At 58.1% G+C, this 27038-nt stretch overlaps 1 protein-coding gene across 2 annotated transcripts; it reads right to left on the reverse strand.

Annotated features, from left to right (window-relative positions):
- Window positions 1-388: 388 nt before the first annotated feature.
- Window positions 389-26337, reverse strand: FCHSD1 (FCH and double SH3 domains 1). Of its 2 annotated transcripts, XM_048859697.2 has the most exons (20): window positions 26197-26336; window positions 25756-25853; window positions 24798-24843; window positions 18807-18880; window positions 11571-11715; window positions 11283-11419; window positions 10894-10957; window positions 10486-10614; window positions 8849-8971; window positions 8482-8577; window positions 8201-8317; window positions 7786-7890; window positions 5572-5733; window positions 5196-5324; window positions 4860-4943; window positions 4343-4520; window positions 3546-3751; window positions 2528-2624; window positions 2012-2079; window positions 389-1401 (listed from the first exon to the last, which is right to left on the reverse strand). In XM_048859697.2, exons 1-20 carry the CDS (start codon window positions 26215-26217, stop codon window positions 1336-1338), a joined length of 2145 nt encoding a protein of 714 aa, XP_048715654.1. In that variant the 5' UTR covers window positions 26218-26336; the 3' UTR covers window positions 389-1335. The 2 variants fall into 2 exon arrangements, with proteins under 2 accessions (XP_048715654.1, XP_048715656.1); XM_048859699.2 differs by lacking the exons at window positions 389-1401; window positions 2012-2079; window positions 2528-2624 and having other exon boundaries at window positions 3558-3780; window positions 26197-26337.
- Window positions 26338-27038: the final 701 nt, after the last annotated feature.

Raw genomic sequence — 27038 nt, forward strand, 5'->3', positions numbered from 1 at the left:
AGCAGTCTCTCCACAAGGACAGAGCCACAAATGGCACCATCTCCTCTTCTGAGCAGCTGCTGCCCAATGAGCAGAGGGGAGCTGCCTGGACCAGCTCTGCTGTAGGACTCCATGGCAGGGGACCTGGGCCATGGCCTGGGGAAGCCCGTGTGGAAATGGCTTTTACCCAGCGCTGTAGCAGAGTGGCAGGAGCAGCCTGCTCTCCACAGCCTAGCTAGGAAGAAGGGGTCAGAGCAGGATGGAAGCAGCTTCCCTGTAGCTACATTGGTGTGTGTTATAGCATAGTGGTGACCAGAACAGTGCGCAGCCCAGCTGCTGGGGCCCGGCTTTGGTGTTTAACCCCACTGTAAATAGACAAGCTGAAACCATTAAAGCTGCTGAGCACACGTGCAGAATGAAATCTGTTTATTGGGGCCTAGTGACCAGGCCGTCCCCAGCACAGGCGGAAGGCAGCCGAGGCAACCAGGGTCCAGCCTGAACACAGCTGCTCAGCAGAAGCATCCGCTGCTGGGCCCTGCAGAAAGAGGGGCTCAGTGCGCTGGCGCTCAGTGCAGTTCTTCCCACCCTGCCCTGCGCTCACCTGCAGCCCTGCTCTAGGGACAGGGCACAGGGCAGGTCTCTCGGTGCCTTTCAGGGGGAATGTGCAGAAATGCCAGCTACCAGCAGATGAGCCAGGGAGGGGCAGGATGGGCGCAAGAGATGCTAGATACCCCGCCCTGAAAGAGGATTAATCCTCACATGCCCACAGGTGGGAGGGCCCCTGGGCTCAGCACTTGACAGCACTTGACAGGGGGTCTGGCAGAACTGAGAGCCAGTTGGCAGCGGGCAGTGAAAGGAGGAGGGAGACAGTGCTGGCTACAGGTCCCCAGCCTCCTGGCAGATGCGTTTCCCACTCCAAGCCTAGGGGTGGGAGCACCCTGCTGGCAGCTGCCTGGAAGGGAAGTGGCTGCAGATGTACTTCTCCATCCCTCTGCTGCAGGTCTCCTGGGGTGGGGGACCCACTGTCCAGTCCCCTCAGTGCTGGGGGAGTGAGGAGCATGCATTCGGTAGCGCTCTGCCCTCCCCTGGGACTATGCTCCCCCAGGACCCCTCCAGAATGATCAGCCCATGGGGGTGCAGACAGGCAGCGTGGGCTGCTGATCAGGCTCTCTGCCGCACTAGGGGTGAGCTCCAGCACCCCCATCCCCGCCGTGGGACCATCCCCAGATTTCTGCTGCTGGCTGGGGAGGAGTGGGAAGGTTCTGAAGCAGCAGGAAGCCAGCGCACCCACAGGGTGGCGAAGTCGGTGGCAGCAGTTTTGCTCAGGCGACACACTGCGCTCCCAGCTGGATGGCATCAGCTGATGCGCGGTTCAGGCTCGGGTTCTGGGGCTTTGGCAGGGGGAGGAGGTGGCGCTCGCAGCTAGAGAGAGAGAGAGAGAGAGATACTGATTACAAGAGGCCAAGGACCCTGCACTGCACCCACACGTCCCCGCTCCGTGCCATCTCCCCACCCTCCCTCCTCACACACGGGGCACATGGGGATCAGGAACACAGCCCTCAGAGAGGAGAAGCTGCTCCAGGCAAAGGTGTAATTATGGGGGCCCCTCCCCAGCTTCCAGGCTGTGAGGGACAGCAATATCTGCGGTCCCCACGGGAGGGCTGGGGGCAGTGAACAGCACAGGACAGTCGGAGGCTGCGTTATGTACCAAGCTCAGCAGAGATCCCTGGCTGCAGACCCCCAAACCGTGGAGCCGCAATGGAGAGGCAGGGGTTAAGGAGGGACTCGCAGCTAGGGGAGAGAGGACAGGCCAGGGGGACTAGGGTTGGACGATGGTTGTGGTGCAAGCATGGAACAGGGTGAGGAGAGTTGGACATTTGGGAGGAAGTAACAGGGTGACGCTACTGGGAGCCGAGGCAGGCTCATGGCCCCCCCAGGAAGCCTTTGTCCTCACGCGCCACTTTGTGAGCACCAGCCCGAACCCCTGGATGGGGCAGACGTGATTCATCCTGTGCCTGCAAATGCTTCTTACCGGGCGGATCCGTGCTGCTCCCAGGTCTGGAGAGCTCGGTCCACTGGCTACACCATCCTGCCTGCAGGCTGAGAACACAGACCGGCGTTAATGGCAGGACACCGGCTGCTCTCCACACGCCTGCACACCAGCCCAGCAGGGACCCCCAAGATGCTGGGCCCAGTCTCTTTCCACCCTCACCAGTTCCCTCCCTATCCCCCCAACCTCCACAACACAGACACCCCATGCGCCAAGCGGCCCTAGCAGTACCCTTCCCACCAGGAACCCACTTTCCATCCACGGCTGCCATTGGGGGCTCCTGCACAGAAGAAACGCCTGCTGTCTTGCTGAGGGGACATATTTCTGGAGGTTTCCTCACATGACAATCTTTAATTTCTGGAGATTCCAGGACAATTCTGGAGAGCTGGCAACCCTAGTCTTGCCCCCTTCTGAGCATTCTGTTTAGGCCAATGCCCTGGAGCCATCTGGGGGAAATCATTAGAGCAGCGGGAGGCCAGCACCCCGTGAGGCACTCACCTCCCAGCAGCACTTCCGGAAGGGGGTGGGAGCCCAGCCTGGCACCGGGCACAAGGACCGGAGGGGAGAAGGCTGGAGGAGATGGTGATGGGAGCTCCTGGAAATACAAGCACAAGCAGGCCGCAATTAAAGAATTTTGGGGCCTTCATACTAAGGAAATTGCTCCCGCCACCTTCCTTAGAGTGCCCACACTCACACAGACCCCGCATGCCCCTCAAACCCACCAATCATCCTGGGGGGCTGTGACAATTTCTAGAGGAGGTGCTGAAAGCCATTGAACTGTAACCCTGTGCGTGACAGAAGCCAGGCACTCACTTGCTATTACTCCAAGCTGCTGCACGCTCAGCACCCCTAGTTCCAGTGCCCCGGTGTGCCCCACCAACCTTCCACCAGACCCCCAACATCCCAGCCATACATCCCAATCACCGCAGCCCCCAACTTCACTCCACAGCTCCCTCAACACTCCCCACAGCCCACCAACAACTTGTCCACACCTACTTCTCCCAGGACCTTCCTGACCATTCACTGGTGCCCCCCCCCGGCTCAGCAATCCATTCCCGTCTCAGGCTAGGGTGGCTCCTTCCAATCATGGGGGCCCATCACCTGCCCCACACACCCCAGCCCCACGCAGACAAAGTCCCCAGGCTAGGGGAAGAGTCTCCCCATGGGAATTCAGTGACCAGGAGCCAGAAGCAGAGCCTGGAAAGGAATTTATTCAAGGCAGTGCCCCCTCCTAGGCGTACAGGGGAACTCAATCCACACCCTGGTTTGGTCCTGGGAGGAACAAGGAACAGAGGCCTTGTCTACACTATGGAACTTCAGTACTTCTGAAGCCAGCTGCCAGTAGCCATGTTAGCTGAACAGGGCTGGGAACAGGAAGTCCCTTGTCCGCCCTTACAACTGCTCTAGGCCACTGGCACAATGCTGGGAATCGGGGCCTGTCTCCGTCAGTCTGTCTTGGAGAGAGGGACACAGACAGCCAAGCCTGAGAATGGAGAAAGGGGAAGTGGAGACCAACCTGCCCAGCCACTCCTATGGCTCCAGTTATTTCTTCCACCACCAGTGAAGGGAAGACCCCAACACGCCCGTTGAAGTCCCCTTTCCAGAAGCCATCGTCCACTTCCCCCTCCTCTCTGGGGAGCACTCGGATTATGGCTCCCTCGGGGAAGGTCAGCTCCTCCACACTCTGCCCCTCGTAATCGTAGAGGGCTCGCACCAGCCATGCTGCAGGCAGCCAGAGAGAGCAGGCAGAGCTGGCGCCAGCCGGGCACACACATAGAGACATTGAAGAGCCTCCGCCCCGCATGGGACGGTCTGAGCCCATTCTGCTGACACTGAGGGACACTGAGGCAGAGGTGCCAAGGCTCAGGGGGACTAGGCAAATGCTGATACCAGATGGAGGCACTGGGGTTTTCAGAGGTGACAGGAGCCCCCATTGGCTCTGCAGGTCAGGGGGAGCTGCGGGTACTGAGGTCAGGGGGAGCTGCGGGTTCCGAGCCCCCCAGGAACCAGGCCCTGGGCATGCCCCATGGCAGGCCTGTTAAGTCAGGGGCCACTCTTGGAAGTGCTGGCCAAAGGTCCCAGGGGAGACAGGCACGAGTGGCCACAGGACTGGGACCATGTGCTCAAGCCAGCGGCCAGCCCCCCTCAGCCACGCTGCAGGCAGAGCTGCTGGTCCCCAATCATCCAGGGACGGACCCTGGGAACCGAACTCCTTCCCCAGCTGCGTGTGCCCAGGGCACCCCTCTTCCCACATGCGGACACAACCCCATTGTCCCAGTGCACCCACACGGAGCCCCAGGGCTTGCCACCTACCTCCTGGCTCCAGCACCAGGTCCATGGTCATAATGCTAGTGAGCTCCCTTTCCAAGGCAGTCTCGGAGGAGCCCTCCTGGCAGCTCCCGGTCAGCGCCCTGCGCTCGCTCCCCACAGCGTCCAGGAACATCAGGTACTTCTCGGGGACATAGCCCACCTGCCCCGCTTGGTTCCGAGCCTACAGACAGCCGCCGGGTGCAGGAGAAGCCGAGTTAGGAGAACCCAGCCAGCTCCCGGGGCCAGGCAGCAAGGACTCAGCCCTGAGCCAACCCAACTCCTGCACGAGAACCCAGGGCAGCCAACCCAAGGCTCCCCCATCCCATCCCAGGTCACGGGCCAGCGCCCAGGAGGGAGGGAGGCCTGAGGGAGCCAGCGTCCACAGCCCATTCCCCAGCTCTCTCCGGTGCTGCCTCCAGCGAGGGAGGAGGCTAACCAGCTGCTGTGCTGGAAGGGGATGTGCCCATGGTGGTTCTTCCCCTCCCTCATCACAGACACATCCCCACTGCCCCGTGCCCACCTTGACCCATTCTTCCACATCGCCGTCCTCAATGACCTCCAGCTCCTCGCCCTGGTGGATGGACAGCTCGTCAGACTGGCAGGCCTGCACAAGGGACAAAAGCCATGGGACAAGTCAGAAGCAGTGCTCCCTGCAGCCAGCTCCAGCTGCCAAGCTCCTGGAGGAATGCAGTGCCCCAGCCTGGGGGGAGGGAGCAGAGAACCTGCTGCCAGCAGGCATTACCCCAGCCTGGGGCACAGGGCCCTTCACTCAGCATCCAGAGCACCCTGAAAGAGCGTTGCATGGTTCAGAGGTCTCCTGGGCGCTAGGCTTGTGTCCCTGGGGTGGGTGCCTTACCTGGTACCCGAAGAACACCCTGCAGGTGGATGGGTAGATGCGGGCAGTGCCAGGGCAGAGACCAGCATCCTCAAAGAGCTCCTCATTGTCATCATAATCGTCAAACTCTGCCAGATCAAACTCTTCTGCCTGTGGACAAACCCAGCATGAGAGAGCACCCTGCACCCTTTCGCCCTGCCACTCCCTGGGCACACGGGGCTGCCACAGGACCAAGTCTACACTCCTGGCCCAGGCCACCCCAGCAGCAGATGCTCCCGCTCCCCACAGCCGCTGGCACAGAGGGCTCCGCCCTGCGGAAGGGGTGCTCTGGGCTCTCAAGGGCGCTCTGGGCTCTCAGGGGCGGATGGGAAACCAAGAGCACAGGGACAGCTCTCACCGTGGGAGTCGACTCCTTGTCCGACTTGCGGGCCTCGCTCAGCCGTCGCTCCTGCTCCAGCTCCTCCAGGACCTGCCCCATGGCTCCTGCCAGCCAGGTGTCCACATCTAGGCCGGCCTGGCGCAGCAATGCCAGCCGGGCATCGGCCTTTACTCTGCTGACCTTAGGGACAGTGGGAGAGCAAGCGCCTAGTCAGCCCAGGCCTCAGCACCTGCCATGGGCCTGGGCCCCCAGCCAGCCAGCACGAGGAGTCCCTACCGGCCTATTAAAATCTCCCAGATTGCTTTCAATAGCCATCAGGAGATCGAAGCCGATTCCAGTTCATGCACGGCCAGTCCAGGAGGGTTGACAACCCTAATGGGGCAGGGGCAGGGGGTGGGAGGGCTTGAGTCTTGTTCAAGTTGGAATCATGTTTTTATGCAACTCCACTTGTGTCTCCAAGGAATAGCCCTGTCCCTGCTCCTCCCCTCAACCCTCTTGGATGTTTTTTTCCCCAAGAGTTCTGCTCTGCGAATAATTTGGGGGCAGGTCTCTGGCCTGTGCTATACAGGAGGTCAGGCTGGATGATCCCAATGATCCCGTCTGCTTTGGAATCTATGAGTGCATGTGAAATACACCCTGGACCCTGCTTCAACCCAGACTAGATGAAGTTTAACAGAATAATAGGGGACTAGGCATGCCAGAGATGCCCCTACATGACCATTGTCATTCACTGTGGCCAGAGCGGGCTGCACAGAGGGCTAACAGTCTGCAGAGATGCATGCCACATACATGGCAGGAGCTAGAGATGCCGGGCCAGACTGTTGCTAGTGACATGAGTAGGGCCCTACCAAATTCACAATCCATTTTGGTCAATTTCACGGTCATAGGATTTTAAAACAAGTAAATTTCATGATTTCAGCTATTTAAATCTGAAATTTCAGTGTTGTAATTGTAGGCGTCCTGACCCAAAAAGGAGTTGTGGGGGAGCAGTGGCGCTGGAACATTTTAAAAAGTGGGGGTGCTGAAAGCCAGCCCCCCTTACCCTTGTCCACTCTCCCACCCACCTGAGGCTGGGAGCAAAGCTCCAGTGGTGGGACTGGCAGCCGGAGCCCTGGGCCAGCTGCCCTGGGCCGGCAGCACCCCCTCATCCCTAGTTCCTGCACCTATGTGTGGGAGTTACAAAGTTACTGTGGTACTGCTACCCTTACTTCTGCGCTCCTGCTGGTGGCCGTGCTGCCTTCAGAGCTGGGCAGCTGGAGAACGGCGGTTGCTGGCCGGGAGCCCAGCTTTGAAGGCAGCACCGCCGCCAGCAGCAGCACAGAAGTAAGGATGGCACGGTATGGTATTGCCACCCTTACTTCTGCGCTGCTGCCTGCAGAGCTGGGCCCTCAGTCAGCAGCTGCCGCTCTCCGGCCAACCAGCTCTGAAGGCAGCGCAAAAGTAAAGGTGACAATACCGCAACCCCTGTAAAATAACCTTGCGACCCCCCTGCAACCCGCTTTTGGGTCAGGACCCCCAATTTGAGAAACGCTGGTCTCCCCTGTGAAATCTGTATAGTATAGAGTAAAAGCACACACAAGACCAGATTTCACAGAGGGAGACCAGATTTCACGGTTTTTCATGGGCATGAATTTGGTAAGGCCCTAGACATGAGAGTAAGAAAAAGCCAATTCAAATACCGTGCAATGCTGCATGTGGGGCAGAGACCCGAGGACAGAGCCCAAGGCTGCTCTGTTGCCTTGAGAAGAGTTCACGGCCAGGTAATCCAAGACCAACACGTCTGCTAAGGGGCAGAGGGAAAGCCAGGGCCACCCTGCTGATTCTAAGCAACACACGTGGCAAGCAGCATGTTCTCTCCACAATGCTTTCGTAATGCAGCATTATCGACAGCGTTGTCTGTGCATTGTGGGGCCCCGTTGCAGCTGCCACAGAAGCATGGCGTGTCGGGAACTTGTGTTACCCAGCCCGTCTACCCCCTTGCTGCTGGGATTCACGTCCTGGCCAGTCCTTCCCACTCCAGCTGCACGGAGGGCTCTGCGGGCACAAATCCTGGCAGAACAAGCTGCATCCAGCAGCAGCAGCGCTGGGTGCACTGGCCAGCAACAGGAGCAGCAGCACAGGAGCGGAGGATGGGTAACCAGTGGGCACAGTACAAGTGGTGCACATGGAACAAAGCCAGTAGCCAGAGGGATGCGCAGCCCTACGGACCTGCCCCCCACCTGCCAGACCCACCTCTGCTTTCCGGATGTTCTCGCTCACTTCTTCCATCCTTCTCTCCATGCCGGGCGTCTCCGCTTCAGGGGCCTGCTGCCTCCTGGCTTCCATCCTCTGCAGAACCTGCACAAGTCCAGGCCAGACTGAGCCCCCCTGCCGCCTGGGGCTGCGGCTCCACCACAACCCCACTGGCCCCAGACCCCTGCCCCGGAGAGAGACCGGGACTACTGGGTTGGGGGCTGCCCTCACTCCCCCCTGACGAGGCCAGAGACCCCCTGGCCATGCCCCACAAGAGTAGAGAGCTTTTTGGGGGCAGGGAGAAGTGGATCCATCCCGCACCGGAGGCAGAGGACAAGCCCTGCAGCGAGGATGCTCCTTCTGCTCTGGGACGAACCCAGGACTGGGGCTTAGCTGGGCAGCCCTAGGCACTCACCTGCTTGCCATGAGTCTTTATTTTGTAGTCTCTGGCTGCCCGGGTGGCCCAGCGCCGAGCCTCCTTCTCCAGCCCGCTCTCCACAGCGCTGCCACTCCTCGCCTCCAGGAGCCGCGCCTAGGACAGAGTATCACAGGTCAGAGTGCACCCTGCCACCTTCTGCTGCTAGCCCTCAGACAGGGCTCTGGTGCACCTCTCCGGCTGCCTGGCACCACCCTGGGAGAGCTCTGCCAGGGAGTCCCTTGTCCCCACTGCTACACGAGCCCGGCCTCCCGTCTTACCTGGTCGGCGCCCGATGGCTGGAACTGCTGCTCAGGAGTTGGGGCGAAGGCAGTGTTATCCTGCAGGAACAGGAGGAGGCTCTGCTCCCTGCACACCTGCAGGAGCAACAGGGGGAGGGTGAGCGGGGCAGCACACTGGGCCCTGGGAGGGGTTTGGGGTAGGGGCAGTCGGGGCCAAGTCACTGCTTGGTCACTAGGAACCCATGACCCATGGCAGTCCACATCCAAGCCAGGTGCAGGGGCACAGGCATGCCTGGGGGCTGGCACCATGCCAGGAGGTAGGGGTGTGGGGACAGCCAGCACTACACAAGGTGTGGAGATGGGATGAGACTGGCCCCTCCTTGCAAAGCAGGGCAGATCCCATTACCTGTGCGGAGGCCTCCAGGATCCCCCGAAACCGCTCCTGCGTGGCGTGGCAGGCCTCTAATTCTGTCTGACTGACCAGGGTCAGGTGATCCCGGAGCCGCTCGTACAAGTCACCATCCAGGGTCTGGAAAAGCACAATCAGGCCAGATACTGGGGGGAGGACAGGGTTGGCGGGACTCCCCAAGAACGACCTTGTGCGCCCACAGGAGAGGAGAGTCCTCCTCTGAGCTCTGCTGCACAGGGGGAGGGATAGCTCAGTGGTTTGAGCATTGCCCTGCTAAACCCAGGGTTGTGAGTTCAATCCTTGAGGGGGCCATTTAGGGATCTGGGGCAAAAATTGGGGATAGCTCCTGCTTTGAGCGGGGGGTTGGACTAGATGACCTCCTGAGGTCCCTTCCAACCCGGAGATTCTATGATCACACAGACCAGAGGAAAACTAGGATGGCTCCTCAAAGGACAAGAGAGCCCCCTACTGCCAGGGGAGAAGGCAGCCAGTGAGTGGCAACAGGATCAGCTGGAGTGAGGTCTGCTTGGAGAAGGGGCAAACAGGCCAGCTGGGGCTGGGGAGAAAGGGGTCAGAGGTGCACGGGGCTTCGCGTGGGTTCAGGCTGATCCATGGTTTGCGGCTCCTGAGCCGGCCCCAAAGGACATTCTGGAAAGAACTGAAGGGACAGCTGCAGCTGCTTGGCTTATGGGACAGGGCTGCACTCAGGAAATGCAGGGCTTCCCCCTAAGCTACTGTCCCAACACAGCATGAGCTTGTGTGGATCTCCCAGCTCCTGGCCTGACCCACCAGGGGGCGCTGTGGGGGCAGGAGTTCTGGCTGTAGGGGTACTCACCGTCCCAGCCTCTGCCAGGAAGGCTGCTGTAGTGCTGGGGAATCTCTTTCAGCCCATCAGCAGTTTCGTGCCATATGACAAACACGTCCTTCCCTGCCCATGGGACACCGAGCTGGGGCTGCCCATTGGCAGCGACCTTGGACTCCTCCCCTCCCAGAATCACAGCGGTTCCGCCATGCCTGACGTGCGGAAGAGGAGCGAGCGCTGCATCCCCAGCCTGGGAGCAGGTGGGTACATGCAGCAAACCCTCTGCACCAAGAACCACGCCCTGGTGCTCAAAGGCAGAGCCCAGGGGGAAGCTGCACAGGAGACATATCACAGGCTGCCCTAGACACTGGGAGGCCCAGGCAGATATGGCCTGGCTTCAGGTCTCAGGGGAACCCCAACAGGAGGGAAGGGCCTTCGCCCATGTCCGGCCCCAGCTGCACAGCAGATGCTTTCCAAAGCAAACCTGGAACTCCAGGACCTCAAGCCCACCACCACCCAAGGCCTCTGCTCCCAGCTCTGCCACCCTCCTGGGGCAGGGCTAAGAGGCTCCTGCCTCCTCAGTGAGCTACACAGGAAACCTCCACAGGCCCTAGGATGCTGTCACCCTAGAGAACCCGGCAGAGAGAGGGGCTGGGGCACTCAGCAAAGCAGCAACACAGCTGGGAACAGCTCCAGGATTCGGGGTTGTTAGTCTCCCCTCTAGTCACTGGAGCCCGCCTCCCGCCCCTAGACTGGCTCCTTAGGGCAGGCAGGAGCATGAGTGCCCCAGCTGGAAGAGGGGCTGGCTGGCTGCAAGGCGAGGCTCTTCTACCTTCATGACGGCAGGCAGCTCGATGTGGTAGTAGTGCCCCAGGTGGGCATTGGCAGCTCCCAGCGTCAGCAGGTATTCATTCTGCGCCACCGCCAGCTGCTGCGAGTACTCGGCCAGCTGCACGGAAAACTGTGGGTGGTGGGGAGAGCACAGCCTGGGTAATGGGGCAGAGCATGGCCCGCTGCCCCGTGCCCTCTGCGGGGAATCCCCCGATCAGGCCCGGCATCCCCCTCTCCCCACAATCAGCCCCTCCCTCAAAGGGCTCTGCCCTCCCCTCATATGGTGTCTCAGGGCCTCCCAGCAGCCCTGTACCCAAAGCACTGCCCCTCCCACAGGAAGAGTCAGGCTTTCCCCACCGTGCCTGCCAGGCCCCCTTGGCCAGAGGCCTGGGCCTGCAACAACTCTGACCTTGGTGCTGAGCTTCTGCAAACTGGCCTTGGTGTGGAATATGCCATGGTCACTCTTCCGGAGCCTACAGAAGGGACATGGCTATCAGTGCTCAGGTCGCTTCCCCTTCCCACAGGCCCCTGCAAGACAGGCACACTCACCCCACACCAAGGGAGCCACGTCTGCAGTGGGGGCTCTCTCTAGGCCCCACAGAGCACCCTGTTCTCATGGGGTGCAGCCAGAGGCAGAGGTGGGTGGTCAGGAGATCCCCTCCCCCTTCCCAGGACCGGTGGGATCATGTTTCCTGCATGGACCATCTGACCAATACCCAGGCACGATGGTGCCCTCTACTAGATGCCTTTACAGGCCCCCCCCAGCCCCGATCCACAGGGCAGGTGCTGCTTGCTCACCGGGCCTCCACATCAGTCGCTTTCTCCTTGGCCACCTCGCTGACCCGCTGCAGATGCACGTAGCGCTTCTTGGCTTTGCCCACTTCCTTCACTGTCTCCAGGAGCTCTGCCTGTACCCTCTGCAGCTGCTCCGTGCTCTGGGGCAGAGAGGGGGTGTGAGCCCCACAGCCCCTCCCCCAGCCCGCCCGGCGCCTGCCCCCTGCTCTGGGAAGCCCCTCTGAAGAGCAGGAGGTTGAGGCCTGTACCCCAGTCTCTCCTCCCCTCCCCCCCCACCCCCACAGACTGTACCTTTTTGAGCAGGTGTTCCTTGGACAGTCGGGTGGTTTTAGCCACCTCCAGACTCAGGTTGCGGTAATTCTCTGAGGCTGCCACCCGGGCCTGCCCGGTGCACACTGTGCTGTCAATCGCCCCCTTCCAGACGGCAAAGGCACTCCTGCAGGGGACAAACACCGGAAGGAGCCTGGCTGCCCCCACGGAGCAGAACAGCCCCTCTCCCCCACACTGGCCCTGTACACGCACCCTGTCTCCCGCCCCCTGTCTCCACAGCAGCTGTCCCAGCTCCTCCATTGCACCTGGATGGCCAACCTGCTCCAGGGACCCCATGGCTCCCAGACCCTGAATGGAGAGCCCTGGGTCGGGTGCTTTGCACAGCCCACCTGGCTGGCTCTTCCCTGGGTTTCTGCTGACGTGCAGTCCCAGATCTATCTCGGGGCCATTATCCAGCCCTGCCTCTGGAAGCAGCAAAGCCATTTCCTGAGCTTCTGTCCACCCGCCTCAGTTGCCCGAGCCCCACCCACATCCTGCATCAGCCCTGCAAACGACTGGCCATGCTTGCAGGCCTTGGCAGAATCACTGCTGTCCAGCTGGTTTTTGGGAAGCCCTGTCCCTTGGGATCTCACCCTGCTGCCCAGAAAGTCTGACCCAGAAAAACCCCGTTATTACAGCACAAAGCACCCCCACATGCTTCTCCACAGCCCCTGCAGAACATGACATGGCCTAATGCTGCATGGCCTACGACAGCTCCTGTCATAAATATAAAGGGAAGGGTAAACCCCTTTAAAATCCCTCCTGGCCAGAGGAAAAATCCTCTCACCTGTAAAGGGTTAAGAAGCTAAAGGTAACCTCGCTGGCACCTGACCCAAATGACCAATGAGGAGACAAGATACTTTCAAAAGCTGGGAGGAGGGAGAGAAACAAAGGGTCTGTGTCTGTCTGTATGCTGCTTTTGCTGGGGATAGACCAGAAATGGAGTCTTAGAACTTTTAGTAAGTAATCTAGCTTATGATTTCTTTAAATGGCTGAGAATCATAGAATATCAGGGTTGGAAGGGACCTCAGGAGGTCATCTAGTCCAACCCCCTGCTCAAAGCAGGACCAATCCCCAATTAAATCATCCCAGCCAGGGCTTTGTCAAGCCTGACCTTAAAAACTTCTAAGGAAGGAGATTCTACCAGAAAGGAACTGTGCTGAATAGAATGACTATTCCTGTCTGTGTGTCTTTTTTGTAACTTAAGGTTTTGCCTAGAGGGATTCTCTATGTTTTGAATCTAATTACCCTGTAAGGTATCTACCATCCTGATTTTACAGAGGGGATTTCTTTACTTCTATTAAAAGTCTTCTTGTAAGAAAACTAAATGCTTTTTCATTGTTCTCAGATCCAAGGGTTTGGGTCTGTGGTCACCTATGCAAATTGGTGAGGATTTTTACCAAACCTTTCCCAGGAAGTGGGGTGCAAGGGTGGGGAGGATTTTGGGGGGAAAGACATGTCCAAACTACGTTTCCCAGTAAACCCAGTTAGAGTTTGGTGGTGGCAGTGGAGATCCAGGGACAAAGGATAAAATTAATTTGTACCTTGGGGAAGTTTTAACCTAAGCTGGTAAAAGTAAGCTTAGGAGGTTTTCATGCAGGTCCCCACATCTGTACCCTAGAGTTCAGAGTGGGGGAGGAACCTTGACAGCTCCCTCCCCAGCTGCCTTTCCCCTCACGCCCACTCCAGCTCCTAGCTCTCCCCTCCCACTGGCCTCCACTCAGTAGCTTTGGATTTCTCTCTGGCCCTGGACTTTTCTTCTCTCCCCACATGCGCTCCATCAGCAAGGCAGGACATCTCCATCTCTGAAGCACCACCCCTGCCATCCCCTGTGCGGAGACCCTCTCCAAGCCTTCCTCTCCTGTACCTCTTCCTCCTCATCCCCACCCGAGCCCCAGCTCTCCAGACCAGGGCTGCCCTCCTCACACACGGGAAGAGGTGCAATCCTCAAACTTGGGCTCCCAACAGGCACCACAGTGCAGGGGACAAGAGCCCCCATTTTAAAGCTCTTGGGGGAAGAGGCAGATTACCATTTTGAGGGGCCCTAGGCCAGAGTAAGTGGGGGCCACTCCCCACCCCTTTTGCCTGCAGTCGCCCTTGCCCCCCGCCTCTCCTCAGCACTCCTGCTGGGGAAATGAGGTTGGGGCACGGGGGCTTGCCAGTGTGCTCCTGCTGGGGAGCAGGGGAAGCCCCTACACCCCAACCCCATTCTCCAGCAGAAGCACTGGGTGGGTGGGCGGAGCAGGGCATGGGGGCACCCATTTTTCCAGGGCCCCGCAATTGGCGTGGGCCCCACTGGCCCAGTAGCTAATCCGCCACTGCTTCGTGGGTTGCGCCAATGGGTCTTCTCTCCTGGCCCCTACGTCTTTCCTCTCTGCAACTCCTATTGCCTGTACTGAGCTTCCTGCATCTCTCTACCTCATTGACTCTTGCCCCTCATATCTCCCAGGTGAAAACCTCTCCGCTCTCCACTGCCCCTCTCGTATGCCAGAAAATAAATAGCTCTGGACAGTGTTTAGCGGGAGCATCTTCCCCCTAGAATACCAGAGCTCTCAAGAATGCCACACACATGCACACGCACTCCCATATACACACACACATGCCACTGCAGTGCATGGTTAAACTCTGCCGCATTTCACCCCAGAAGTGGCTGAATTTTCATGGTAGATGAGCGACTCTCACACAGGTATCACTCGTTCTGTAAATGTAGTCACCTCTGGGGTGAAACATGGCAAAGTTTAACAATGCACTGCAATGCCACAAAACCTGGTGGGGAATGGGAAGCGAAGAAGAATTTCATTGTGATGCTGGCAGCTTGTGCCAGGGTCCTAGGTCTTGCTGAACGCTTACAAATGCATAGCTGGAAACCAGTCTTTCTTCCCTGTGTGTTGGCACAATCAAAATAGATGTTAGATGTGAAGTTGATAAGAATGTGTTTAATGTTTTATAAAATGCTTGTAGGATGCTGCATGTATTGTCCTCACTCAGCTACGCCCCATATTATAAAGTGATAGCAAGCATCTGCATTGTAAACCTCTGACTGCGTAACTCACCACACAGGGAAAAAGCCTTGTGTAATGCAAACGATGGGCTCTAACAAAATGTTAAATCCTGTTCATTAAATGCAAAGGAGCCATTGTGTGAGATCAAGGCTCAAAGACTTTAAGTGCTTTCTTTCCCCTCATCCCATGAAGAAGGGACCTGCATGGGAACTGTTGTGATTGGCTTGATTTCTGAGGAAAGAAGATATAAAAATGCCTTACAATGAAAACTGACCATCTCTTTGCTGCTTGAAGCAAACAGGTCCAGGGCTGGGGACTCTATACTGAAGTGAGAGATCTTCCAGGGTTATCCCTGGGTTTGCCCAGAAAGACATTTTGAATGGACAGATTATTACATCTGTCACCTTTAGGAATCATACATGGTAACTCACTTGTGTATACATTTGCTTGCTTCAACCTGTAAATAACCCATTTCTTTATCTAGAGGTTTATTAACTAGGAAAATTTATTACAGGATGGGCTACAGGCGTTGTCTTTGGTGTAAGACCTACAGTACCAGTTGATCTGGGGGTAAGTGACTGATCTCTTGGGACTGGAAGCAATCTGAATATTGTGTGATTTTTTTTTTTTTTTTTTTTTTGGTGTAAGTGACCATTTATCGCTAAATCCACCTTGCCTGGGTAGCAACATAGACTAGAGAGTCTGAGGGGACTGTCTGTGACTCCATGGTGAGACTGGTACAGTGATCCAGGAGTTCACAGTTGTTACAGGGTTGGTGAAATCTAATTACAGAACACGCCGCCAGCTTGGGGTGTCTGCCCTGTTTCTGACAGTCTGCCCTCAGTTGGCATTCAGTGTCATGAGCCTCCAGACAGCATGACACCCCTCTCCAGTTCAAACGGGCAGAAAGATAATTGCCCACTTTCAGTACCAAGAAATTCCAATGGCCAAGGCACAAAGGCTGTGTCTGCACCAAGCATTCACAGCTCTCTCCCCACGGTTGGCCTAGCACTGCTCAAGCTCTGCCTGGGCTAGCAATGGCAGAAGGACCCATGATGGCTAGACAAGGGTGAAATGCCCACAGCCAACTCTACACAACTGCTCCCACCAGGGTAGGGGAACCAGGAACAGGGGAACAGCAGGGAAAATGCTGAGGTTCTACTCTAACAGCATTAGCTAGCAGGTGCCTCCCACCCCAAGGCCTAGCTACACCATCCTCCTTCCCCAACACCCCGTAGATCTACACCCTGATATAGACACCACCCTGCCCACAAGACCTAGCCGCACCTGCTCTGGGATCTACACCATAACAGACACCCCTGCACCCCAGACATCCCCATGTCCCCCTGCCCTGACACCCCTGGGGATGTACACTCCAAAACAGACACCCCAATAATCTAGCCTCTCCCCCATGCTCTGTTCCTCTGGGATCTAGCCCCCTGCACCCACCCACTCCCCCCCCCCTCCTCGCTGATCAGCTGCCATAGTTAGGCCAGCTTCCGCAGCAGGGCTGGGGGTCTCTGCTCCGGTGCAACTGGGATGTAGCACCACCTCTGCTTGAGCACTGCTCCATCCCCCTCAGAGCCCCCCGGCACAATTCCCTGCTGGCTGAAAATCTGGGACATTCAAAATGGGGCCGAGAGTGGCTGGTTCTGTACATGGACTTGGCAGCCTCAAACTGTCAGGGTGAGCTCAGGAACTTCCTGCTGGTTCAGCACTTGCACATGCCAGCCCATGCAGGGAGGCACCTGACAAAGACTTCAGGAACCTCACTGCAGGCCCCATTGTTTACATTCCTGGCCTGAATTAACTCTGACCTCCCCACAGCCAGCACTCCTGCCCCATTCCTCATAGCGCCCCCTGCTGGGAGAGGCTGGGGCTGGAGTACCTGGGAGCTCCCCACAGCCAGTGCTCCTGCCCCATTCCTCAGAGTGCCCCCTGCTGGCAAAGGTGGTGAGCTTTTGTGATAATTGGGCATACAAATGTATCCTGCTTGTGAACCTAACTGTGGGAAGTGGCTAAAGATTTATGAAATGTTCCGATAACAATGAAGGTTGATGGGAAAAGGTGCAAAAAGGAGACAGGGAAACAGAATTAGTCCAAATAAAAAGGCTTCTGCTATCACTCAAGGATTGTGCTAGGATCAGGCCTGGTGAACAAGAAAAGTGTGAGACTGGAAATTAATGGATCAAAATAGGGTTGCCAACTTTCTAATTGCACAAACCTGAACACTCTTTCCCCACTCTGTCCCTTCCCTGAGGCCCTGCTCACTCCACCCCCCCATCTCTCACTCTCCCCCACCCTCACTCACTTTTACCAGGCTGGGACAGGGGATTGGGGTGCAGGAGGAGGTGAGGGCTCCAGCTGGGGGTGTAGGCTCTGGGGGGGACAGAAATGGGGGGTTCAGGGCATGGGAGAGGGCTCTGGGTTGGGACAGAGGGTTGGGGTGCAGGAGGTGGTGAGGGCTGTGGCTGGGGGTGTGGGTTTCAAAGTGCAGGAGGGGGCTCAAGGGTGGGGGTTTGGGGTGCAGGCTCTGGGAGGGAGTTTAGGTGCAGAAGGGAGCTAAGGGCTGGGGCAAAGTGTTGGGGGTGGGGGGGCTCTGGGAGGGAGTTTGGGTGTGGGAGCGGTTCCGACCTGGGGTAGGCGTTTGGGGTGCACTTACCTCAGGCGGCTCCTGGAAGCAGCCAGCATGTCTGGCTCCTAGGCTCAGGGGCAGCCAGTAGGCTCTGTGTGCTGCCCCTGCCTGCAGGCACTGCCCCTGCAGCTCCCATTAGCCATGGTTCCTGGCCAATGGGAGCTGAAGAGCTGGTGCTTGCGGTGCGGGCAGCACGCAGAGACCCCCTGGCCGCCTCTCTGCCTAGGAGCCGGACATGCCAGTCGCTTCTGGGAGCCGTGCAGAGCCAGGGCAGGCAGGGAGCCTGCCTTAACCCTGTTGCGCCGCCAACTGGACTTTGGCCTATTAAAATCTCCCAGATCACCTTTAATAGTCACCGGGAGATTGAGGCTAATTCCGGGAGACCCCCGGCCGATCCAGGAAGGTTGGCAACCCTAACTGGCAATTAGACCGAATTGGCGACCAACATACTGAGAGGATGGGCTAGTCCGCCAACACTGCTCCTTGTGTTCTCAGAAAGAAACTTCGTGGGGGGGACGGGACGGGAGGGGGACTGCTTCCCCCCCACCCCCATGTGTCTCTTTTCTTCCCTACCTTATTTCTTCTCTTTCCTCTTCTCTTCTCCCTCTTCCCCTTTTTCCTTTGGTCTAATATGAGTCTGGCTTAACCAGCCAAGACTGCATATTTTGCAACACTTCTGTGAGCCTGGCATCAAAGAGGAAGCTCAAAGCAATGCCCTAAACAGCCTGATACTGGTACTAGTTTGCCAGGTCTCAGGGCAGCTAATCAGACCATGTGCTGGGCCTGTTTTGTTCCAGCAGCGAGGCTGCGAATAAAAGTCAACACCAGAGCCAGAAGCTGCATTTTCTGCCCTCACTGTTCTCATCTCTCCCCTTCGGTGTGTGTTTGGTTTGTTTTGTTTTCTAGACAGCAGGATCAGGCTTTAACAACAATTCCAGCTCCAGTTAACTTCTTTTCCCCGAAAGACCAGTTATTACCATCTCTGATACCATCTGAGAGACTGTCCAACAAGGGGCTTTTCCTTCTAAAGACTCTCCAGCTAAGGGGAAGGGACCCAGGGAAGTGGTTACACTGACAGCCTGACTTAATGCTTCACATTTCAAACTCTTGAACTGTTTCTCCTCCTTTGCTGTATCTTCAATAACAGGCTGCTTAATGGGGTGCTGCCACGGTACGACGTACGCTGGGGTCTCTGGGTAGCAAACCCTGACCCTTGTTTAACCCTGTTTAGTGCTGGACAGTGAGTGTGTCACGTTAACACCTCTGACTCCCTGTGCCCGTATCTTCCACCTAAGTTAACAGAACAGAGCTCCCCCAACAGCCAGCTCTCCTGTTCTGCTCCCTACAGCGCCCCCTGCTGGAGAAGGCTGGGACTGGAGTTACTCTGAGCTCCCTACAGCTGGTGTTCCTATGCTATTCTTTATAGTGCCTCCTGCTGGCAAGTCCAGGACTAACATAGCAGAGAGCTGCCCCTGGCTGGAGCTCCCTCTCAGCCCCAGATGCTGACAGCAGGGCAGGGCAGGCCAGCCCAGTACAAACAGCGCGTGGCTAGCAGGCTCAGGGCCCAGCGAGCTGTCCCACCTGGAGTCGTTGGTCTCATTTCGGCCCCGCTGCCAGTCTCTCTTCAGGAACTGACCCGCCAGCCTCTGCAGTGCCTGCAAATAAACCCTAGATCAGTCACCAGTGCGTCTCCTCTACCGGCCCCACCTGGGGCTTCCAGCCAATGCGGGGAGGAGGCTTCTCCCAGACAGGGCTCGCACCCAGGGCACCAAGCTCCTCCACCTCCTGGTTTGTTCCCAGCAATGCCCCACTCAGAGAACAAAACCACGGCTGTTCCTATGCACACTGCACATGTCCCAGCAACGCCCCCCAGGGCACACTTCCCGCACCGGGACAGTCAGAAGAACTGGGGAATGAGCGCGGCACCGACCAAGGCTGTGCAGTCATTCAGCTGGGTACAGAGTCAAGTGCGTTGTCTCTAACCATGAGCCCCCCTCCCTCCAGGGCCTCCCTCTAGGAGAGGCCGGCAACGGAGCAGCAAGGAGCCAGCACTAATGCACCTCTCCCTCCAGCGCCTCCTGCTGTGGGAGGCTGAGAGCTCTCCAAGGCCAGAGTTTGGCCACTGTTCTCTGCCCCTTTGGGCCCTTTGCTACCTGCAACAACAATGAAATGGGAGTGAGAAATGGAGGGGCAGTGCAAGCGAGGGGACAGAATGAGTGGGGCAGGAGGGGCAGCGGGAGAGCGAGAGCACAAGTATCTATTACAGGAGAACCCTGGTCTGCGAGGGAGGCAGGAAACGAGGCAGCTGAGTGGAGCCGGGGCGATGGAGTCACAAACCAAGAGCAGGCCGACACTCAGAAGGCTTGGCCAGGGTGGTTATACCACTGTCCTACACTGGCAACGTGCTCCTCACGCGGACAAGCCTGGCAAACTGTATTTGGACTAGCCCAGCGTAATCCAGTCCCCTCAGCGAGATAAGCCACTCTGGCAAAGATGCAGCATGACGGGGGGTTGTGTTGTTATCTCAGTGCGGCTGTGCCTGCACTAGGGCTTTGGCTGGCACTATTCGAGCTATACCAATCCCACTCTTCACCCCGCTGACCGATTGGCTAGGCCGGCGAAGTCTGCCTCAGAGACGGGCCAACAACACAATCAGCTGCATCCTGGAGGCAGGATGGGGTGGGGGCAGGGAGGGGCACCAGCCGCTGAGATGGGGAAGCCAATGGAGGGCAAGAGGCCAGGAATGACCCTGCTTCCAGCACAGAGAACTATGTGGGCAGCTGGCACAGGCTCCTGAGGGGACTCAGAGCCTAGCACAGCCCCCTGCAGCCCAGGGTCTGTGGCCTGACTGCACAGCCGCCATACACATTGTGAGCATCTCTCAGAGAAAGCAGGTAGCTCTGCTGCGGGGGCACATCTCCCTCCTGAGCACCACGCAGAAACAGAGGCCTGCTCAAGGCAGGGAGCTTGGCAAACTCTGCTGAGGCTGTGGCATCATTACGCAATTGGTTGGCGAGACAATGCCCACCGCCGCCCGATGCAGCAGGCACAGCCCATCCCCTCTGTGGTACCCACTAAGGGCTGTCCACACAGGGGCGTTGCACTGGTTTAACCCAACCCTTGTGTGGATGCTCTTATTCTGGTTTAAACCAGCCTTTTGTCCATTTCAGTTCACTTGAGTGGGGACAGGTTCAGGCTACATGGAAATGAGCTGCTTGGGAAGAGAAAGTGTCCACGGCGGGGTCTGCACCACTTCAACACCACCACCTTCGCAACCAGTTCAAATGAATCCAGCGCATCCTTCCTGTGTGGTCACAGCCCAAGGAACATGGCCCTCATGCAAGTGACACCTGCAGCTACCGGGAGGCCTGCATGTCACCTCCAGCAGGGGCCCCATTCTCCCCGCGAGCTCGAGAGCACAGAGCCCTGGGGAGGAGGTGGGAGTGGAAGAACCAAGCTCTGGCTGATGCTGGTCGCCCAGTCTCTTTGGCTGAGGGGACTGACCCGGTGAGCCCCAGTGCCCACAGGGTTCCAGAGCTTAGACATTAGCATGTGCTGGCTCAGCTGGCAGAGTCAGCAGCTCTCAGGAGCCGCCTAGCAACAGGGACACTATAGAGCTGCTGCCAGGGGACTGCAGCGAGATGTCAGCCCCTGAATAATGTGATCTGGAAAGGGAACAATCCTGCTTCTCCTGGGCCTGCTCACCCACCATGGGGGGAAACCAGCAACAGGATTAAAGCAAATAAACAGTGGCAGTTTTCAGGAATGAGAGCAGCTAGAGATAAAGGAGTGAGGTCAGAGCCCCCCTGGGCAAGCTGGAGAGCCAGCAGTGTGCCAGAGTTCAAGGCTATGAAACAGCTCGACCAGTCAGCCAATTCACTGGCACCTTCCAAAATATTCTCCTCCAACCCCAGGCTAAATCCAAGACGTGTCAGACCTGGAAGAGGGTCTGGGGTTTTGAGGAGTGACAGCCAGCTCCCTTCTCCGCCCCATCTCTCAAACTCGGCTGAGAGTCGTGACCACGACTGGCCAGCAAACGCCCAGCTCGCAGCATGGGAAAAGGTGTCCAGCCAGGGGCCAGTTCAGAAGACTGTGTAGCAGCCTGGCAAATGGGGGCTTGCTGACAACACAGAATGATCTATTCTATGGGAATCAAGGCTGACAGATTTAACCTAGGAAATGGGACATGGCAGCAGATGGAATCAACACAGACAGGTGGAACACAACACACAGCGGGGCCACATCAAGTACTCACACACAGCTGGGCGGGGAGTTAGTGGTAATCTCTCGAGCTAGGCCTAGGAATCAACATGGGCAGTGATGACGTCTGCTCAGCGCCCAGCAGCAGCCAGGAGAGAGAAGAAGAAGTTAGGTCGGAGCAGGGACAGGCAGGAAATAACACAGGAAGGATGTCAAGTGCACAGGAGACACCTCTGCGCTCGCTTGCCTACCCACCTTGCCAGAGGAGCGGGCCAGACAAGGAGACAGGTGGCCAGAGCAGCCGCGAGAGGAAGCAACACAGATCAGGGCCCTTTCATTTTGGAGAGGAGAAAAGCAAGAGGCACAGACAGGCCCCAGCCCGCAGTAATAGAGGCCCACAGCCCCCATCTCTGAGGTGTGCCTAGGACCCCGGCCCCTCTCACAGGGACACGCAGCCCCCCCCTCTCTGGGGTGTCCCCACCACCTCCTGCCTTGTCACAGGGACACGCAGCCCCCCCTCTCTGGGGTGTCCCCAGCACCTTCTGCCTTGTCACAGGGACACGCAGCCCCCCCTCTCTGGGGTGTCCCTTAGTCCTGATTCCCTGGAAGAAGCCCGCATGCACGTCTGTCTCAGGATATTCCCAGGTGCCCTACTCAGCTTTGCTCGCTGCACTCATCCACTTGGCGACACTGTCTCGGTTCCTGGCCAGTGGTACCATCAGCACACAGAGGGCCTCCCACTCTCTGCGTAGCCACCTCTCTCTCCACCTGCCATTCTCCACTTCCTCTTGAGTGAAGGCAATTTGAACAGGGCCTGGCAGCAATCCTACCCTCCCTCATGCGAGCATGCCCCATATCCTCCTGGTATCACCACTAGGAGCCCCAGCTTCCTCATTAGTCAGCTTCTCCTCAGTGCAGCCATGTGTCTAACCTTATAGGCATCTCACAGCCCTGCCACAGAGCCAGTGGGGCCAGAGCCTCCGCAGCCCCGGCAGCCACTTGCTGGTGGGTCACACCTCTCGTCTTCCTTCTGCTCACGGCACAGTCCTCAGCCACCCACGCAGTCCCCTCTGCTCTTTTTCAGGAGAGCTCAGGCTCAAGCCCCTCTGGGAGGTCTGGCCCCACCAGGGGCACTGAGCACTTGGGAACCCTGACCCTTAACGCCACAGGTTGACCCAGCACTCCTCCCCTCATTCCTTCACGCCTGCCGACTGCTCCCTTCACTCCTCCTGTCTCCACGAATTCTTCTCTTGCTGAGTCTATCACACTCTCTCTATTACCCCCAGCTCTTTGGGGAGCTCATTCTCTTTCCACCCTTTCAAACCCTCGCCTGGTACCTTCAAGTTTCTTCCCTTCCTCACCTTGCAGGCTCAGCATTTCGTTCTCCCTTGGGGGCTGCAGCTCGGGTGGGCTGGTGTTACTTATTGTCCTTTGTAGCAGAAGCTCTGTACCATGAAAACACAATGTAATACTGGATAACGAACTCTCCTGAGAAGGCCATTTAGAGACTTTCATTGCCTAAGGACCAGGTGGCACGTGAAGTAAAAAGGCTAACGTTCTGAATGAATCAAAGGAAAGGATTCTCTGCTAACCTATGGAATTCACTGCAGCAGGACATTTGAGGCAAACCACTTAAGAAAAACCTGCCACTTAAAAGAGCAGCACGCACCATGGCCCTAGCAAGGAGAACAGAGAAAGTGGGCCCCATTACCAAGTCCCTGAAAGATTCTAGCCATTCCATATCCACTCTCTGCAAGATGGAGATTGGACTGGAACTTTACAAGAGGATTCTCCAGCTTCAGGGCACAAGGTGGAGCTCAGCCAGGCTCAGAGAGGAATTTGCTTCCAAGGGATAACACTGTGGACACAACACATAGCGTGATGGGCATTTCACGTTTTACATCAGACCAGTGACCTACTTAGGAATGACGGTGCCTCTGTTTCTATTGCAGGTGGGAGGGAGCTATGGGGGGGAAAAGGAGGGGGAGATCGCGAGGAGAAAATCCAGAGTAAGGTGGATGGGGAGCCGGCAGGGGGGAGCTGTGAGAGTGCAGGAGGCATAAGGGTTTTGCTGAATGAACACCAAGCTCCTCCTTGGGCCCAGTTCTACAAACGCTAAGTCCCAGTCATGGCCCAGCTGGCTCCAATGTGGCCGTGTGGGAAAATTACTGCAGGAACAGGCCCTCTCTAGATATTTTGATTACACCCACTGCCATGGTCTCTCTCTAGCACTGGGAGAAAACAGCCCACCAGAAGGGACCGAATGCCCCTGCCTAGGGCTGGGTGCAGAATCATTTATCCTGGATGTGTTCTCATTCGTGACCTACGCCCAAGGAAAAGCTATTGGGCCAGGTGGGAGCAGGAGAAGAGGGGCTAACGGCAGCAACACCCATTGCTGGTGGGACTCACCAGAGCCATGAGGGTTAAACATATGCCCCCACCCCCTCCTGCAGTCTAACACCCAGCACTGCAGGCAGCAGGATGGAGAGAGCAGAAGTGTGCCGTGTCAGCCTGGCAGAGATGCTCCCCTCTGACCAGGTGCTGAGCAGCCCTGCTCCAAGTGACTGTTATGCCCAGGGCTCTGCACATCACCCAGATGGTCTCCCCAATGACAGCTCCATGCTGGTGCCAGCTGACACCAGAGGAGGCATCACTGCTGGGAGAGGTAGTGATGGAACCCGGACGCCGCATTGCCCCAGCTCAGGTACCATCGGTGAAGGAGGGCTGACTCAGAGCCTGTCCAGCGGAGGAACGACGAGAGCTGCCCGCTCAGCTACACCATGTCCAATGCCAATAGATCCTTTTGGACTCCAGTGGAAGGGCTCAAGCCTGTAGAGTTCCATGGGGATGGAGGGACCCAGCACCTCGTTGGATGGGGCCCAGCCTGGCTTTCCCCAAACTTCACCCCAAGGAATAGACATATGACCTGACCTCCCACTAACAGACCTGATTCATCCCTGGGCTTCGGGCCTCCCTCGCATGCACTCTGATGGCTTCACAGCATCCATGTGCCCAAATAACCAAAGCCTGGAGAACAAGACAATGACAGCTGCACATCTTGCCCTCCACCAGACCCCCCCAGCAGCTCTGGGGTTCATTCCACAGCTCGGAAGAACAATGGCTTCAAACAGGTGGAACAGGCCAGCCCTATTCCTCCTGCTTGGTGTGACATTACTGTGAGCTCTGAGCCATGACAAACAGACGATGACTAAGGCTGGTTGCCAAACTGCTTTGACTTCTTGCCCTAATTGCCTTCGAGTCACCCCTGCCATGGCCTGTGATTAGCACCTTGGGATTCAGATTACACACACCTGTACCGGAATGCGCTCAGTGACGTCTCTGAACAAAGCCCGAGACATGGCCCCTCCTTACCTGCCCATACTCCCGCTCGATGGCAGATCTCTGCTTGCTGTAGGACCTGCAGGGAGAGCACATGGTGGTAAGTGGCAGCTTGTACATGGCTCAGGACATGCCCAGAGCCCCTCACCCTTCATCTGTCAGCCCGGCTTCGTTGCAGCTCCCCATGCACCCTGCACGGCCACTGGGACACCACACCCATGAGTCCTGGGGATTGCCTGCATCAGAGCTAGTAAAAGGGCATGGAGCCTTTTGCCTCCACAGTGCCCATCCCAACATACTCCAGGTGAGCAGCAAATGGAAGCTGTTCCCACGTGACGGCTGCTTGATGGCCCACAGGTGGAACAAGTGGCTGAGACTTAGGTCAGTCCCTGGTCAGTACGTATCCTCACCATGTAAAGCAAGATCACAACCGACACCAGCCAGCACAGGCACAAAACGAATGGGCCCACATTGGGGTGGGGCGGGGGGGACACGAATGGGCCCCGCAGATGACACACCGTGTCCAGTGGGGCAGCAGAAGCATATTGCCACTGCCTACACCTTACAGGGCTGAGGGTTCTGCCTCCAGCCTCGGCTGTCAGTGACCTCTTAGTAGCTGCTAAATGCATTTTAAATTGCCGTCGCTGTAATATATCCCCGCTATGCTGTCTCCCACCCTGCATTCCCATGGGTCTCTTCCGGCACCATCACCAGGAGCTGCTGGTGAACAGCACAGGACACAGGCTGCCCAGAGGGTTCCTGCTTCTCAGCTTCATTTGTCTCCTTCCCCCACTGTGAAGAAGGAAAAAGACTCCACCTAGCTCATTGCCCAAATGAGGGATGTCCCCGGGGGAGGGGTACAGCCTGGCGGAGTTTGCAGGTCTCAGCCAGAAGGATCAGCCTGGGGGGCTGACAGCAAGGCACAAGGCGCAGGATAGACACAGCCACTCTCTGCTAGTCCCTGATCCAAGGCAGCTTTGGCCTCTGGTACCTGATGTCCTCCAACAGCTCTGTCTCTCGCTGCTGCTTACTCTGCAGGCTGGACAGCTGCTCTATGAAGCGCACTTTCACCTCCTGGGTCAATTTCACCTGCCAAGGAAGGAGTTCTTAGGTCAGGGCCTGGACCCATGCTCTCCACCCCGGGCCTCACACGCTCTGCAGCATCAGCGGCCCCCTCCCACGATCGGCTCGCCGCTGTCCACACCACAGACCCCTCCCCCCGCCCGGTGTGGCCTGACTTCCAGACCCTGCTAAGCAGGAACCCAGCAATAGCCTGGAAAAGCAGGAGCCGAGAGGGGACAAGGCAGGGTGCTGCAGGGCTGAGCTGGCAGGGCAAGGGCCGAGCGCAGCCACTGCCCACAGCCCGCACAGGACACTGCCGGTCTGGGCACCGGGCTCCTCCGCTCCGCTCCCTAGCCGCGTCCTGACCCACCTTGCGGGGAGGCGGCTGCATCCTCCCCGGTGAGCTGCGCCGCGTCCTGCAGCGGCCGGGGTTGGGGGAGCCCGGAACTGCCGGGATCCGCCCCCGCCTGTCGGCTCCGCCCCGGCCGGGCCCGGGCTCCTCCTAGCCGCCGGGCGCTGCTCCACGGGCACAGCCAGTGCCTCGGGCCTGCGGCGTAGGGAGGGCAGTGATCCCAGGCGGGGCCTGGCCACGGACCGGCAGGGAGAGGTGTTGGGCTGGGCACAGAGGGAGCCCTGGGCACAGACCGGCAGGGAGGGGGCGTTGGGTTGGGCACAGACGGAGCCCTGGGCACAGACCGGCAGGGAGGGAGCCCTGGGCACAGACCGGCAGGGAGGGGGCGTTGGGCTGAGCACAGAGGGAGCTCTGGGCACAGACCGGCAGGGAGGGGGCACTGGGCTGGGCACAGACGGAGCCCTGGGCACAGACTGGCAGGGAGGGGGCGTTGGACTGGGCACAGAGGGAGCCCTGGGCACAGACCGGCAGGGAGGGGGCGTTGGACTGGGCACAGAGGGAGCCCTGGGCACAGACCGGCAGGGAGGGGGCGTTGGGCTGGGCACAGAGAGAGCCCTGGGCATAGACCGGCAGGGAGGGGGCGTTGGGCTGGGCACAGAGGGAGCCCTGGGCACAGACCGGCAGGGAGGGGGTGTTGGCCAGGGATGAGCACCCTGGAAATACTGCTTGGTGTTACTGTTACACCGTGTCTGTTGGTGGCACCAACCTCTGCCTGGGGCCCTGTGCCCATGTCTTTACTCTTCCAGTTGCAGGTCTCAGTGCCAAGGCAGCTCCGGGTCTCTCTGGGGCAGCTGCATGCC

This window comes from Caretta caretta, chromosome 8, assembly GCF_965140235.1.
Source record: "Caretta caretta isolate rCarCar2 chromosome 8, rCarCar1.hap1, whole genome shotgun sequence".
Lineage (NCBI taxonomy): Eukaryota > Metazoa > Chordata > Testudines > Cheloniidae > Caretta > Caretta caretta.

What these genes read in the sequence shown, in the direction of transcription:
- FCHSD1 (XM_048859697.2), bottom strand. Translation starts at nt 26,217, where the DNA reads ATGCAGCCGCCTCCCCGCAAG. An exon ending in TGCAGCCGCCTCCCCGCAAG is followed by an intron (nt 25,854 to 26,196) that starts GTGGGTCAGGAC and finishes CTTCCTTGGCAG; the next exon opens with GTGAAATTGACCCAGGAGGT. An exon ending in CCTGGTGCTGGAGCCAGGAG is followed by an intron (nt 3,752 to 4,342) that starts GTAGGTGGCAAG and finishes GGCTGCCTGCAG; the next exon opens with CATGGCTGGTGCGAGCCCTC.